General features: G+C 31.5%; 1 protein-coding gene, 1 long non-coding RNA gene and 2 pseudogenes across 5 annotated transcripts; all 4 read left to right on the forward strand.

Annotated features, from left to right (window-relative positions):
- Positions 1 to 166: 166 nt before the first annotated feature.
- Positions 167 to 1,632, forward strand: LOC104715501 (putative acetyltransferase At3g50280 pseudogene; annotated as a pseudogene).
- Positions 1,633 to 2,324: 692 nt separating this feature from the next.
- LOC104715502 (ACT domain-containing protein ACR5-like) lies at positions 2,325 to 3,704 on the forward strand (annotated as a pseudogene).
- A 6,595-nt stretch (positions 3,705 to 10,299) lies between these two features.
- LOC104715503 (pentatricopeptide repeat-containing protein At2g20710, mitochondrial-like) lies at positions 10,300 to 11,259 on the forward strand. The gene is made up of 2 exons (XM_010432904.2): positions 10,300 to 10,381; positions 10,445 to 11,259. The coding sequence occupies exons 1-2, from the start codon at positions 10,300 to 10,302 to the stop codon at positions 11,257 to 11,259; spliced, it is 897 nt and encodes a 298-aa protein (XP_010431206.2).
- Positions 11,260 to 12,607: 1,348 nt separating this feature from the next.
- Positions 12,608 to 14,661, forward strand: LOC104711569 (uncharacterized). Of its 4 annotated transcripts, none has more exons than XR_015566604.1 (7): positions 12,608 to 13,210; positions 13,432 to 13,469; positions 13,561 to 13,605; positions 13,688 to 13,840; positions 13,961 to 13,988; positions 14,100 to 14,177; positions 14,347 to 14,661. It is a non-coding gene; the product is annotated as an uncharacterized LOC104711569 (long non-coding RNA). The 4 variants fall into 4 exon arrangements; XR_015566602.1 differs by having other exon boundaries at positions 13,745 to 13,840; positions 14,324 to 14,661; XR_755335.3 differs by having other exon boundaries at positions 13,745 to 13,840.
- Positions 14,662 to 17,804: the final 3,143 nt, after the last annotated feature.

The raw sequence follows: 17,804 nt of genomic DNA on the forward strand, positions 1-17,804 counted from the left end.
CTTTCTAGTTTGTACAAGTGGTAGGTTGAAATTCAAAAGACAGAAAAAGAAAAGGACAAAAGAAAAGTTTTACAACGTGTAACACGCGCAATATTAAAATCCTTACCTTCTCCAGTTCTCCTATTGGCAAGTGGGTATAATTTAAGCCTAGCCAAGTTTTACTTTTTCTTTCTTCACAGCTTCAAAGACTCACATTAGAGACTAAACATGGCAGGAGGGGTAGTTTTAGTGTCGTCGAGCATTGTTCGACCCGGAAACAGCAACCAATCCGGTCGAACTAAGATCCATCTTACTCCATTTGACTTCAGTCTTCTTCAGTTCAGTAGTCCTCAAAGAGGTCTTCTCTTTCCAAAACCCGATCCCAGTTACAATCTCATCTCTCAGCTAAAGGCCTCCCTCTCTCTTGCCTTAGATATATACTTCCCTTTCGCGGGTCGTCTCGTGAAGACGGAGAATCTTGAAGACAATACGGTGTCGTTATTTGTAGACTGTGATGACTCTGGCGCTAGATTTCTCCACGCCGAAGCTAAATCTGTCTCGGTGAGTGATATTCTTCAACCTGATGGTTCTGTGCCTTGTGTCCTAGATGATTTCTTTCCCCGCAACGGTTTAAAAAACTGTGAAGGCGCACCCGAGCCCGTGCTTGTTGTACAAGTCACCGAGATGAAGGATGGAGTATTCATAGGTTACAGTTACAACCACATGGTGGCAGACGGAGTTTCTATGTGGGATTTCTTTCATACTTGGTCCAAGATTTGCTCGAGTGGTTCATGTTACGATCATAAGCCTCTTGTTCTTAAAAGATGGTTTCTCGAAGGGATCGATTACCCGATCCATATTCCGATTTCAATGACGGAGAGACCACCACCAAGCCGTGAATCTTCTTCCGTGCACACTATGAAACATTGGATGCTTCACTTCACAAAAAAGAATGTTTCAGATCTCAAAGCTAAAGCCAACAGCGAGGTTGGATCTAGTGACCTGGTAATTTCATCACTTCAAGCGGTTTCGGCACATATGTGGCGATCAATCATCAGACACAATGCAAACTAGCGGTGGACTTGAGGCAGAGGATAAATCCTCCGCTTGAAAAAGATTGTTTTGGGAATATGGTCTATCTTGCATCTGCCGTAACAACCGTGGAAGAGCTGTTGGATCGTGGTTTGGGTTGGGCTGCTCTGGAAAAAAAAAAAGTAGTGAGCTCGCAAACGAATGAAAACTGTAGAAGTTTTGCTGAGGATTGGGTTAAAAATGTTGAGAACCTAAAATTAGGCATTGGCAGTAAAGTAGATGGTGACACTATAGCTATCGCAAGCTCTCCCCGGTTCGAAGTGTACAACAAAGATTTTGGTTGGGGCAAACCTATTGCAGCTCGATCTGGACCGTCGAGTAGTCTCAATGGAAAGCTTACACTTTTCCCAGGAATCAATGAAGGAAGTATTGATGTTCAGGCTACCCTACGGTCGGATGTACTAGTGAACCTACTAGCCGATGTGGAATTTTTAGAGCATGTAGCTACTCCATGATTGATTGATTTACTTGGCTTCCAATATTTGTCTCTTTGATTGTATAATAATAATGTATGAACCTGGTAAAGGTGTTAATTAGCTAGCCCTTATTTGCTTCTTAAAATGCATTTTATTGAGCTCCAAACACAAATAACATAAATTATGAAACACAGATAACTCAAAAAGAAGCTTCACCTTGTGAACGCAGAGTTTGTGTGACAAGGGAAACTGCCTATAATTCCACAAGTCCATTTCCAAGTTCCATAACTTTTAAAGGTAATTAAAAGCTCGAACTTTTCGGTTACTTAAAAGATCAAAGCCATACCGGAAGGACATAACTCTCGACATGTACTGCATCTCATTGGGACGAGACGATTGCACGATCGCTGTTCACATGTTGTTCAATGAGATAACATAAATAAATTATTGAAGGGTATCAATACAATAAAAGTAGAACGTTTCTCTCCTGGTGTTGACGCATGAGCATTGAGAACAATTCTGGAGATGACACATCAGTTAAAACATATGACCAATTAAATTAAGACAATTAATACAGCTCAGCCCAGTTTTTCTTACCTGGCAACATTCTAAAATATTCACGATTTCAAATTAAAAAATAACTTTGTCTCCATCCCTTTGGACTTTGGACGAGCGAACCGCTCGCGGAGAACAACAGCAAGCTCACCACCGATCTGACTTCCCTCATCCACCAGGTTAGTTCTCAATTTCATTAAGTTGATCCAGTTTCTTATTCCTTACCTATTTAGTTTTGCTCCTTTTGATTCTCTTTTGCATAAATCACCAAGCGAATCGAGAATGGGTACTTGTCTTTGTTTCTGTTTAATTCCATATTCGTCTCTGATGATTAGTTTCAAGAACTGGGTTTTGTTCAATTTTAAGCCTTTGCTTCATTTTTTAATCTTTTTAGGGTTTAGTCTTTGTTTTTATTTCCCTTTTTAAAGGGGTCTTCGTTTTGATTGAATCAATATCAGTTTTTTTCCAGATTTTTGTTTGAGCTATTCATATAATATGGATAATGAGATTGCAAAGTTTATTAAAAGAGTGAATCCACCAAGGTAAATTGACTTTGTTTTGTTCTTCTTCCATAGGTTATGATCTATCTTTTCGATTTTAGGCTGAGTTTTTCATTTGATGTCACTGTCATTAAGGTAATCAAAATTTTCACCGGGTTGGGTTTGGTTTGAGTAGAATGGAAGAAATGAGTATAAACATTTTGTCTTTTGTTACAGGTAGATAGTGCGAAAAAACATTGAATACTTCTGGAGGTTGTTTAAGTTCTAACTGAGCTTAATCTCACCATTAAGAAAGCTTATATCTCATTTGATGGTGGCTGGTTCATGGATGTTTTCAATGTTACTGATCAAGGGAGGGAAGAAAGTCACCGATGATATCGTTCTTGAATATATTTGTACATTAAGTACTAGCGATCATTTTCTTGGTTTATATTCAGTTTTGGTTAGTTTTGATAATATGGTTATCAACTCTTTTTTTAGTTTTTTTGTTGTGTGATTGTTGCGGTCTCTTTGTCCTGATCTGCTTCAGTCCATCAATGAGATCATCTATTGGTGTCAAACAATATGTCGACTTCTCTGTGATTGAGCTTACAAGAACTGACAGACCTGGTTTGTTGTCTGAGCTTTCGCTGTTCTGATGAATCTGCAATGCAATGTAGTAAATGTTGAGATATGGACGCATAAAGAAAAAGCAGCAGCGGTTTTGCAAGTAACAGAAGAAGAAACCTGCTCTGCAATCACTGATCCAGATAGGTTATCCAAAATCAGGAAACTTCTTCGTTATGTGCTTACAAGTTGACGCAGTGGCAGAAGATTATGTGAACTGGAAACCATGGTGTCTTCTGCTCTCAATGAAACTCACACGGACCGTAAGCTTCATCAATTGATATTTGTTTATAGAGATGACGATGAATGGGAGAATAATGTTGATGATGAAGATAATTGTGGAAGAGTAAATCCAGATGTGGATGTCTCCAATTTGCATGATTTAGATTACTCAATTGTGATGATCAAATGTAAAGACATATCAAAGCTTCTTTTCGATACCGTCTTTTCTTTGACAGAAATGAAATATGTTGTACCAAGTACTAAGTTAAGAAGTACTATATCTTTGTTACTAAGTACTAAAGTAAGAAGTTCAATGTATTTATCAACTACCTAATTACTTATATCTACGCTATTGCATAAACCGTTGTAAAAGAAATTACTGACAAATGAGTACAATAATAACAAATGAGTTTATGCAAACTGGATTTTTAACCAGGAAAATAAAAACGAAAACAAAAACAGTATGAAATCAATTAATTCAAAAAATAGTTCAACAAATATTACAAAATTTTCCAACGGATTATGACGGAAGTCATTCATTTCAAGACGTTCAAATTATCATGAGCTTACGTGAATCATTAATCATGTTTTTTTTTCCATTTTAATGATTACAAGGTTGTCACCCAACAAGACACATGTATACGGATAACTCTATGCTGCATTATTAAGAGTCATCTCAAAAAAAGAAGGCATCAATCAAAAATGTCATTTACAAAGAGATATTCAACAATCTCTACTACAAAGACACATGTATTTCCAAACATAATAGTAATACTTTACCCATTAAATATCTCCAATACTAACCAAAATGAAACAAAAATACTAATGCAGGTGAAGATAACCAAGAAAGAAGAAAATTAAGTCGGAAAAAACAACATTTCACCTTTTCCAAACAACTATTTTTGATTATATAACTTATTTCATAATCTACGGTCTTATGTAAAAAAACAAAGACAATTCTCATAAATACCACTAAAATAGATATTTATTGTAGAAAATACTACACTTAGTTTTTTTTTCAAAAATACCACTAAAATATATTTTTTTTCCAAAAACACTACAAAATTGAAATAAAGTGTTAATACTAAAAATTAATTTCTAAATACTAAATTCTACCCCCTAAAAACTATACCCTAAAACTAAACTTGTCAACCCAAACCTAAACAAATATACACCCTTAAAAATCAAATTTTTGTGTTTGTGATATTTTTGGAAAAAGCTTTTGTGGTATTTTTTGGGAAAAACTATAAAATGTGGTATTTAGGAAACAACATTTTTAATGGTATTTTGAGGAATTTCTCATAAAAAACAAACAGTTATTCTAAATCCAAGTAGGTATTTACGTTACATAAACAATACGATTTACCTATTCTACCAATAATAAAAAGCATAAAAAAAAACCAACCGAGTAGATGCCATTAAAATCAACATCCAAAATTAATTAAAACAAAACAAAACAACTAACAGTACTAATGGTCCTCCAACACATCCTAATACAAGAAAAAAACAAAACTAATTATATTTTACAATTCCATGAAAATAATAATAAAAACAGCTAAAAATAATAACAAAAACCAAGACAATATAAAAAAATAACCAATGAATATTTAGTCAAAAATTATATTAATAGTGTTTTTTAATTACAAACAGCACCATTCAAAAATAATCTACAAAGTAATATAAAAAAATAAAAAAATAAAAAAAAAATAATCCCGCGGCGTAGCGCGGGTACTATCCTAGTCTTATATAATAAGAGAAGGTTTCTTCTAAACTTTGTTTGAGGTGATGACATCTGGCGCTTTATATAGTTGACACTTGTCCAGTACTAATTAAATATGGCCACAATTGTCAACTTAATCCCTTGGTAATTACAAAATTTGTCTTAACAAACAAACAAATGGGATCTGAACATGCAGCCCCTGTGTTTCTCTTCCTCCCATATGTTATTTAAATTGAAGCTCGAATTTAGTTTTAGTTTTGTATTCTGCTTTTGAAAACGTAACGTTTTGCCATCAAAGTAAATTAAGTTATTTGATAATTGCTTACTTATTTATTTCCAATTAAATATTAGTAATCTATTTTCCATAAAATTATAATCCAATAGAATTCAATTTCTGATTACTTTTATTATTACTAGGTGTTAGCTCACGCTACGCGTGAGTTATTACATAATACGCGTGAGTTATTACATAATCACTATTATATTTTGAAAAATTAATATAAATTAACATGTTATTATTATTATTTTTTCGGTATATATCAAAATGTAAAGACTACATAGTATGAATTTAAATAAAATAAATTAATCAAATTTTCTTTTGATGATAATATATTTAGTGCAATTAAGTCATATTGTATCTTACATGCCATATGCCATATATTTTTGTAGTTGTAGTCATATTTCAAAATCATTGAGATATATATATTTCATAAAATTTATTTTGTGGTGTTAGTTATGCATTTTTTTTTTTTAAATTTTATGGTGATAGCTTAAAAAGAATTAAAATGTTTCATTTAAGACAAAATCAAAATAATAAATAGTAGGTTTGCAGTGTCTCATACATATATAACTAAGTGAGCCTAACAATAGAATATTAGACTAATACATTTTCCATTAAAAAAAGAAAAAACCAGCAACTACTTTATTCGGTTATTATCTTGAGGTCTTTAATTGTGCTAGACTTTGATTTATATGAAATGATAATGTTTCATATAGAAAAAATAATTAAACTATATATCATATATTATATGTATATCCTATTCAAATAAACTGAAACTTTTATTAAGTTAAGGTATCATTGGTCAAATCAAGAAAAAATAATGATATTGAATAATTTATATAATTATGTGAGATTTGAAATATGAGGCCATGAGGATTATAATGAGATATGTGTCTTTTTCTAATAGATAATACAGAAATCGATGTGTAACTACATAATATGTAATTTAAAAGTGAGTGTTGGTGGTTCCATAATTAAATGGGTCTAACTACATAATATGTTACACATTGATCATTTAAAAGGAATACGAACATCTAATTCCCAAATAAACTTGATTTTTTGTTAAAACCAACATATGTGAATTTAAATTTAACTATGGAAATTTTTCAAAAAATATGAATAGATTAGAAAGGCAAGAAATATAAAAGAAATATTTTATTTTTATATAAATAAACTAAAAATTGAAAACAATGTTAAATATATATAATACTTTCTAAATTAAAATATAGAATCAAACTCTTACAACACATATGAGATATACCAACATTTGATATTGGTGGGAGAGGAGGAGAGAATGATTACTTATAAGTTGATAATCCAAATTATATAATGGAGATGAATCTTTAAAAATAAGAACAATGTAAAATATATATCATGTAGTCTCTAAAATTAAACTTTAGCATTAAAAATTTACAATGATATTTAATTTTTTTTTTGTAACCCATACAACAAAAAAGAAATCGAAAAAAAAAAATGATTTGAGGTATTGTGGAAGAGAATGATAGAAGTGGAAGAGAATGAGAGAATGTGAAAATGAGAAAGTAAAAGAATGTCAATATGAGAGAATGAGAGAATGAGAGAATGAGAGAATGCTTATTTATATGATGAATCCATGGAAGTTACATTACAATAATTTATTGTGTTTGAATAAAATTGAGTGGTGGAATATGATTAATGCATAATTTATTTTGTTTTCAGTTATAAATTATTTTAATGTGTGAGTTAAATGTATTGTGTTAATTGGGTCTTAAATATTATTTAAAGCAATTAAAAAATTGGAAAGCAAATAAAAATATAAAAAATAAAACAAACAAAAAATGATTTGAGGTATTGTGGAAGAGGATGGGAGAAGTGGAAGATAATGTGAAAATGAGAAAGTAAAAGAATGTCAATATGAGAGAATGAGAGAATGCTTATTTATATGATAAGAATTGATGGAAGTTACATTTATAATAATAATTTATTGTGTTTGAATAAAATTGAATGGTGGAATATGATTAATGCATAGTTTATTTTATTTTGAGTTATAATTTTATTTTAATGTGTGAGTTAAATGCATTGTGTTAATTGAGTCTTAAATATTGTCTAAAGCAATTAAACAATTAGAAAATAAAATAAAAAAATAAAAAAAATAGAAAGCATTAAATGGAAATCAACCAATAAGTAGAGACCAAAACCTTACTTTTATGTATATGATTATAATCTCTCTCCCTCAATCTACTGGGAATCAACACTCCCACCCCACACACTAACTACGTGTTTAAAAGTGTTACAACCTAAAAAAATTGCTCTCTACTCTACTCTAGAGTTACTCTCTAACGATGATTACCGGTAAAAATATGATTGTTTTTGGGAAGCTTCATACTTTAGAAGAAATAATCTCTTACTCAGCTTTAAATGTCTCTTTCTAGACGAAAATGTAAATCAACTACCTAATCCACACTACAACTATCACACCTAATGTATATTAAAAACTTCCTCTCTAACTAATTTTTTACTTGCTTTCAGACATGCAACTCGCCTATCTAAGTTCAAAGATCTGTTGATTCGGGGAAAGCAGTTTCTCTCTTTGGAAAAAACTTGCCATTGAAACACATGCCAAACTTCTTACACTCTGGGCAGACTATTTATATTTGAATGCAACATCGTCAACCCAATATTTTTTTAACTCCAACAATTCCACAAAAGATATTATATTTCATATACATCTGGTTAATTCTGTATTTGTTTTTTCCCCATTCTCCAACATGTAATATATATTGCTTCCAATTAAATCAGTTTTTGTCTTACTTTTCACATCAGTTTTTCCCAATATTCGTACAATAATATTTTAAAATGAACAACAATCGTATAGTCTTTAATATTTTCCCCAGTAACTATTTCAAGGCAAGTAATGTTCCGTCAATTTTAGTTGGCAAAATTTATTAAGACCTAAAAGATTTGTACATGATTGAACAAATAGAGACTTACGTCAAACAACAAGGATGGAGGCCAGGTAATATGACCAATTTATATTTTATATTTACTACTATTACTTAAAACATCATCTTGATATTTTTAAGGAACATTTATTTTTGGTGTAAAGCGAAAGTGGTTGAAGTTGTGTATTGCGCAATAGATGGCACTACATTTCATGCACTAACTGTAATTTGAAAATGAAAAACTCTGGTTTGACCTTGACACGTCACACTTTCTCTCCATCCGAAGCTGTGGGAATACTCCATTGTGTTGTTTTCAATGAGTCCGGAATGTGGCAATCCGTTGTTTCATACTCCCTCTGTCTCCCAAAGATTGATGTTTAGAAGTTTTTTCACATTTTAAGAAAACAATGATTATTGGTTTAAAAGAAATTATTTTCTCTCACTAAAAAATATATTGTTTAATTGTAGACCAATAACAGTTTATAAATTAAAATGTTTTCAATGATTATTTCTTGAAGTTTACAAAATATTAACTTTAATTAATTCAAAATTGTAGAAAATCAATCTTTGTGGGATAAAAAAATATCCCAAAACATCAATTTATCAGGGACAGAAGGAGTAGTTCTTTTCATATGTTTTTTATTTTATTTTATTTTGTGTACTAACTATTTGAAGGTACTATTCAAACTAAAATTGCCAACCCAAGTCACTTTTTTATTCTTAGGCCAACTTAGATGAATTGGACGACGAGGTGGCTTAGCTCATCAAAGACTTAATAGGGAAGTCATTCTATTCAAATGTCAAAGAGTCTACATACAATTTCACGGCTCTATGTACCAGAGTTTCACTGTCAGTCTGTCACATCTATCAAAGACGATCAACACCACTTACCCTTAGAACTTGAGACACACATGTGGAAAAAATTTCAACAAGGAATCATAAACCATTTACGCTTAAATTTTAACATTTTCAATTTTACATTTTTCCCTTTGTTATTTTAACAGATAATTATTGATGCTGTAAACCAAAACTTAAAACTGAGATTAAAGTCTCTCCAAGATTTGCAAGGGATAAAGTCATTGATTGGAGTTTTAACATTACTGGTCTATTGTTGAAAGGAAATACAACAACAAAAGTAAAACAACTTCTGATGTTGGGAGAAACCAGCAAGAAAAAGGAATAAAATCACTTGTCGTTTCATCTGCAAAGCAAAGACAAATACAAGCCACATAAAAAGAAGACAGTATAAATTTTAAATTTCACCGTATATGTATTACAAATTGGTAGCATCCCAAAACAACACATTCTAATTGTAAAACAGATAGATATTTTAATCTTTTATACTTTTTGTTATTTAATAAATTAAACAAGACTAATAACTTAAATTATATATCGAGGTTTGTTTTTAGTAATGGAGTGTCGGTTGGGGTTGGTTATGGATAAATTATTATTTATGTTATGGATTGTTCAAATCTCCTTGTGATGATGATGTCAAATATCGACAATTAACCGATCTTTTCATCAGAATTGAATGATTTTAGGTTTTTAAAAATTGATTTGTTGAATTTAGTATTAGACATATCTCTTAAGGATAATATATGTACCAAGTGAAATTTACGAGAACAGGAGGTTTCTATTTTTTTCACTTAAGCTTGTGGGTTCTCTTTTGAAGAGAGAAAAAGACTTTTTCAATAATTTAATATATAAGGTTTAATTGTAAAATAAATAAGTGAAAACGTGAAATCGCTTTAAATTATTGCATGACCAATTAATGCTCACATGGTTTCTGTAAGAAAATTTAAAAGGAACAGTACAATAATAATTGGTGTCAAAAAAAAAAAAAAAAAACATTAATATACGTTTTCAACTTACTTCTCTTAATAATGATTTTAACAAAAGTCTTCTCTTCCCCAAACCTAACCCGGAAACCCATTTCATCACTCACAAGTCACACCTCACTATTTCGTCTGAGAGCCCTTGCTTGCATTACAAGTTACTGAGAGCAGAGATGGAGTCTTTATTGGTTTTGGTTAGGATCACATGGTCACCGACGGTGCTTCGACCTGGAAAATTTCAGAACTTGGTCAAAGGTTTGCTATGATCGGGATTTCGAATTGTATTAAGAAGTATTAACAAATCGATTACACATAAAGATACGACTCTGCTTTTTGAACTCAGAAGCATTTATAAATCAGAAGAGAGGGACGGCGAAAAGATGGAACGTGAAGGAATACCGATTTACAAGATGTTAGCTTCTTACATATATGCATATAACGTAAGTAGAATGGAAAAGTTTTTGAACAAGTTGGAGGAGAAAAGACCAAAGGGGTTTGGTTTAGCCATGTTGCGTAAGTCAGAGCCATTATTGGTTAATGATGAGTATTACGACATCCTCGGACCAGAAGTCTATTGGTATCTCATGTTAATTTATAGGCGTATAGGAGAAAAGGAAGACCTTCGCCGTTTGTGGAACTTAGCTAAGGATAGGAAAGTGCTTGATACAATCGGTCAATATAGTCGCAGGATTGAGGTCTTTTGGTTTAACGATGATATCGAAGGGGTTCACGAGGTTCTTGAAGAGTGGTATTCCGGGGAGCATCATCGTATTTTGGAAATCAAGACAAAAGATATTCTGGAATTTGATCACTACAGAAAACTCGCGATACAAGACACCAAGTCAAAAGTGAACGACATGCTTGAAGATCATAAGGAAGAGGAGGAGAGGAAGAAAACGGGGATGGAAGTGAGGCAAAACGGATGGGATCCAAATAAGAATCTTGCTTTGTCTGCATACGCATGTGTTCAATATGTGGAGGGTCGGACAGACATTGAGAGTGCAGTTGATGTTTTAAGATTATTGGGGAAGCGTGAGCCGCAAGATGCTATCAAGCCTATCATGGATAAAGATCAGTTGAGTAGGAAAATGGTGGAGGCGATGAGAGGAGGAGGATATGTTGGTGAAGTTTGAACAAGAGTGATGATAACAGATTAGCATTAACTAAGCACTCTACGTACTAGAAACATATACCAAAAAGAATATCTTCAATATCTTTCTGGATCTTAGGAGATTTCATCTGATTATTTCCAGGAGCATTATCTAAAATAACTTGACTCACAACTTCATTCTGATCAGCAGTGTACTTCAAGAGTTCCACAAAGTTTCCTCTATTAGCAGATTTTTTCAATTCATCGTGACCACGAAAAGCTAACCCTTGTTACAATAAGTATCTTGAAGCATCAACAGAAGCATTCAACCCTTATTTTTTTGTAATATCATCTTGTTTAGCATGCATGCTCAATAGACTGACCTTGTTTCATCAAGTTTTCACACTTCATAATTGCACTGTTGTGAAAACTATCAACACCTTCCACATGTTCTGAAAAACTCTTGAAATTATTCCACCTACAGAATTTATCTGTGATAAGTAACAACACAAGCTTTTTTTTTCATATTGTACTCTTACCAATTTTTGTATTGATCAAACCAAGCTGGGATAAACCACCTCAATGTTTTTCCTATCAATATTTGTTTAAAAGTATGTCCACGAGGTTGACAAGGACCTCGAATCAAGTATTTTTGAACTACCTCATCTCTTTGATTCGGATGATAATCTGCTATTATTTTTTTATCAACAAGATCCCAAAGTAAATCAATATCATCTGATTCACTACAAAGTGGAGATGGTGGTTCACTGCGACGTGTAGATGGTGGTTCATTGCTAGGTGTAGATGGTTCTTTTCTTACATAGTAGATTTTTAAAGTATTCATTGTTTTGTCTGAAAGGAATTACAAAAATAATTGTCAACATAAAATAAAATCATATATTGGAATTTTTATTTCTAAATATAACTTTAAAAGAATAATAATTTGATTATAAAATAAAATCTAGTTTTGCATCTAATTAACTTACTTGGTTTTGAAGAATCTGTTGTAGTGAAAGCGTGAAACAGAGAAATTGAAAACACACCAAAACGACGATCGGTTGCTTTTTTTTTTTTTTTGGCTTTGTCGACTTAAAAAGGATGCAACACGTTGCTTCTTTATTTAATAAGAAGAACAGAATAAATTGTTAGGTTAAAAAAATGAAAGAATTACTCAAATGTTATCCAAAAGTTGGTTTATTACTCATATCTATAAATCTTTTGAAAATTACTCAAATGTTTAGTGCCTTAGAGGTAATTACAATTTACCCCTTGGATTTTGTTTTTCAATTTTGAGTAAAAAAATAAAATAAAAATACACATCAGCAAATTAAAATACACATCATTTTCGATTTTCCATATCACTAAACAATTTTTTTCAGAATCTAACAATTGTTTTTTCTTTTTATCTCCCACATCTAAAAGAAAAAACACAAAACTCACTATTAACCTAATTTCTATATCTCTCCACTCCCGACATTCCCCACTCATCTTGTTCCAGCCCAAAAAAGAGAGAGAGAGATTTAATAGAAGATGTTGTCTGATTCAGATCTGGGTCTACACCAACAAGTGCGAGAAACCCATATTCGACTTGGTCTAGTCATGGTCGGAAAAAAAAACTTTAGTCTGCAAAACCAAATCGAGACCTCTGCTCCTGAAAACCCTAGATCTATATCTCTGCTTGTCTTGTTTCTTAGTAAGTCTTCCTCTTAGAAAACCCTATATAAATCTCTCTCTTTTCATATCTATGGCGGATTTGGATAAATGAGGAGGAGTAATCGCCGACATTAGACACGACGGCGGTGGCGGCGGAGGAGAGGTTGAAGAGAGGGAGAAGCTAACAGAACTTGAAGGAATCTCTGTGTTGGATTTTGATCTGCTTTGCTCGACGGTTACCCTTCAGACTCAGGGGAAGTGGAGGAAACTCGAGAGGTCGGTGGGTGACCATGTAATGGAGGATAATTACGACGGCGGCGTTTTGTGGCTTTGCGATGGAGGTACAAAATTTTATGATGAAATATCTGTTTTGTTGAAGATTTGGCTTAGTGGGATCCTATTGTCGAGATCTGTCTCTGCCACAACCATGGTTTCAACCATCATTTTTTTATCTTGAATTTTGAATAGGGAAACAGTGTTTTGGTTCTTGTCTTAAGAATTGTATACTTGTGTTGTTGTCTTGAGTTAGAACTGATCCCTTTTGTTTTTTTTTGTTCTTCAGGAAAATCCCAAGAGATTTGACTGAGGCATCTCTCTCTGGTGCTGGATTATCCGTGATTTAGAACTGATCCCTTTTGTTTTTTATGTGTGAAGACTAACACATGATTCTGGCTGATGGTTTAATTTGCAGGAGCTGAGTAGTTATTTAACATCCATTACAGTTCATGAACAAGCTGTGAGTATGATTTGTTACTAACCATTTACCCTAATAGTATTTAAGTAACCTCCATTACAGTTCCTCGATTGCTTCTTAACAGGTCCTTGTTAAACTTTGTGTGGCTTATATGACATGACACTGCGTTTTTGTTGTGCAGCAGCGGTGAGGATTATCGGTTGATCAAAACCCCTTGAAATCTGTTTTATTTTTCTAAGAACTCTCACATGTGTCATTTTGTTAGCAGTATTATCATGTAAGCAACAATTTCTCAGTCAAGAAATCTTTATTAGTTTTAACATAAACATAGAGACTCTTGACATATCACTTTGCTATAGACTATTAATGCTTCTTTGTTTTTCATGTGTTTTTGTAGTTGAGTCTGAGCAAGATACAAGTATGCGGTGTGTTTGTACTCTCTGTTACTCACTTTACTTTATAGTTTTCAATATAATTAATTATGATTTATTTGTTTATATAAATTACTTTGACTGCAAATCTTGGTGTTGTCACAGTTTAACTCTATATTTGACCGCAAATGTGTGATGTCAAAGGTTCACACGTATGAATGTATTTTGGGACCAACCAAAGAGGTTAGTATTAACATTGAAGTGTTAGTTTGTTGCAGGCTGAAACTGATTCTGTTGATGATTTTTTTCTTGGTAAAGAGTATTTGAGATCTTCTTTATAAAGAGGTTAGCTTTCGGTTTATGTATCTTCTAATTTTTGACTTGTTAAGTCTCTTTGTTGGGAAAATTCAAGAGTGAGGACCACAAGAAGACAAGTCTTGAGTAAGAATGGTTGTACTAAAGCTGGAGACTTGACGAGGACTTCAAGAAGGCCAAGGAGAAGAGTTACTTTCAAGAAGAAAGTAGGAGTTCCAAGATTCTACTTGACGCCATTAAACAGTCATATGGCCAGCAAATCCGGTAAAAGTAGGCTGATGAATTAGTCTGATTCCTGATCTTTGATTGTTCGGTTCATGATGGACTATATATTGAAGCTGTGTTGTAATTAGCAATTACCCTGTGTGTTACTTATTATCCCATTGTTCTATAGATATATGAACTAAAACCATATCCCATTGTTCCAAGTTTTTATCTTTTCAAAGTTATGGCTGATTTACATTTAAGTTACGACTGAGTTATATACTTCACACGGCTGAGTTATGAATTACGGAGTTATGAGATATTAGTATGTATTTTTCTTTCTTTTTCCTGGGTCTTTCGTTCTGTCAAATTTCTAATAAATTATTTAATCGATAAATCACTAATTTTGTGTCTGCTTAGATCCACAAGTAATAAATACATAAAGTTAGGTTTTCTCACAATATATTATTCAAATTAATTAAAAAAATTGAATTCGAATTACGAACAAAAGAAATAAAAGTATTTTTCAAACATTTGACTGATATGGCTGAGTTACCGACATAAATGGCTGACTTATGAAATATTTGTAAATTCGAATTATTATAACTCAAAATTAAAATATAGAATAAAAATGAATATTACAATCATTATAAGCAATAAAAAGTTATAATTATAGACAAAAATTGATTTTTACACAGTCTGATCAAAATGTGTAAAACATTCAAAACATGACATTTAGGGGTTAGGGTTAGGGTTAGGGTTTGAGGTGTAGGGTTCATATTTCCAACATTATGGGTTTTAATATAACAGTTTGGTTTTGGTTATATTGTGTTTGGTTTAAGGTGGTAATTTGGATATACTAATATGATAACCATTTGAAAATTTAAAAATTTTTGAAATTACTTTTCGGTTATTTTCGGTTATGGGTCGGTTAGATGAATATATAACCATAAATAATCCAAATGTTATCTAAATTAGGTCGATTAACTTAATATAACCGATAGCAAGCCGAATATAACCGTAATTAACCGAAAATAATGGAAAAAATAGTTTCCGGTTCAGTTCGGTTTGGTCGGTTATTTAGTCATTCTAATTTGAGGGTAGGCTGAGTTATGGTAAAGTTATGGCTGAGTTATTCAACGGATATATTAATTTATTATATATATTCTCGAAAATACAAAAAGTGTTGTTGGGGAGACACAAACAATAATTATGTTTATTGTTAAGAACCACACACGTAATAAATGAGATTTTAGCGATTTTTTATTTAAAAGGAATTCAAAATTTGAATTTGAATTTTTTTAATTTTTTTTAATAAAAGTATATCTCAAACATTTGACTTATATGGCTGAGTTATCGACATAAACGGCTGACTTATGAAATATTTGTAAATTAGAATTATTATAACTCAAAATTAAAATATAGAATGAAAAAGTGAATATTACAATCATTATAAGCAATAAAAAGTAATAATTATAGACAAAGATTGATTTTTACACAGTCTGATGAAAATGTGTAAAACATTCAAAACATGACATTTAGGGGTTAGGGTTAGGGTTAGGGTTAGGGTTTGAGGTGTAGGGTTCATATTTCCAACATTATGGGTTTTAATATAACAATTTGGTTTTGGTTATATTGTGTTTGGTTTAAGGTGGTAATTTGGATATACTAATATGATAACCATTTTAAAATTTAAAAAATTTGAAATTATTTTTCGGTTATTTCCGGTTATGTGTCGGTTAAATGAATATATAACCATAAATAATCCAAATGTTACCCAAATTAGGTCGATTAACTTTCTATAACCGATAGCAAGCCGAATATAACCGTAACTAACCAAAAATAATGGAAAATAGTTTCCGGTTCGGTTCGGTTTGGTCGGTTATTTAGTCATTCTAATTTGAGGGTTGGCTGAGTTATGGTAAAGTTATGGCTGAGTTATCGTTTAGGGTCTTCTCAATAATATGAAAATGTAATCTTCTTTCCTGGGTCTTTTGTTCTGTCAGATTCCTAATAAGTATTAAAACGTCTCTCAATATTAGCGCAAAAAATCACTAATTCTGTGCCTGCTCAAATCCACATGCATAATAAATTCATAAAGTGAGATTTTTATCACAAGATATTATTTGCAATAATATCTGGGTCTTTTGTTCTGTCAGATTCCTAATAAGTATTAAAACGTCACTCGATGTCACAAAAAGTATTGTTAGGGAAGCGCGAAAAATTACTAATTTTGTGCCTGCTCAAATCCACACGCATAATAAATTCATAAAGTGAGCTTTTTATCACAAGATATTATTGCAAATAATTAACTAATTATTATTCGAATTTAGAATTTTATTTTTCTAAAAGTATTTCTCCAACAATTGAATATTAAAATTATTAAAATTATTATAACTCAAAATTTAAATTTATAATGGAAATATGTCTATTATTAGGTTAACAAATGGTTTCACGCCAAAATATCGCTTTACGGCTGAGTTATAATCATTGCGGGAAAACAAAAGGTCATGTGACGGCTGAGTTATAATCATTAAGGGAAAACGAAAGGTCATGTGACGGCTGAGTTATAGTGAGTTATGGCTGAGTTATCACAAGAAACAATCTGAAAGTAAATGGATGATATATATGACTTTACGGCTGAGTTATAATATTTACGGGAAAACGAAAGGTCATGTGACGGCTGAGTTATAGTTAGTTATGGCTGAGTTATCACAAGAAAAATCTGAAAGTAAATAGATGATATAGGCTATGACTGGTAACATGTGTTACTATTGATTTAAGTTGAGTTATGGACTTAACTCAAATTTTATTCAAAAATGTTACCAGTCACTAACAAAACTAACTTTTTTAATTAGTTATTTTATTTCTCCTAAATTATTATTTTTTATTATCATTTGAAATGAAAATAGACATAGACCTAAATTTTATTCAAAAATGTTACCAATCACTAACAAAACTAATTTTTTGAAGTTGAGTTTGAATAATCATGTGTTATGGTTGATGTACAAGTTTGAGGTATATCCTTTGTAAAATTGTTAACTCAAAAGATTATTCAACATCATGGAAATTTTCATGAGTTAAAGATGTGGTAAGTTGAGTTATTTATTTTTTTTTAATTAAAAAAATCGAAAATTCAGTTATATAATTCGTTTTTATTTAATTCATATAATTTAGGAGAAAAAATAATTTTTACTGTTTTTCTTTTATTTAATAACTTATTTAATTAGTTATTTTATTTCTCCTAAATTATTATTTTTATTATCATTTGAAATGAAAATAGACATAGACATAAATTTTATTCAAAAATGTTACCAATCACTAACAAACTAATTTTTTTGAAGTTGAGTT

Source organism: Camelina sativa, chromosome 9 (assembly GCF_030686135.1).
Source record: "Camelina sativa cultivar CO46 ecotype springtype chromosome 9, ASM3068613v1".
NCBI classification, from domain to species: domain Eukaryota; kingdom Viridiplantae; phylum Streptophyta; class Magnoliopsida; order Brassicales; family Brassicaceae; genus Camelina; species Camelina sativa.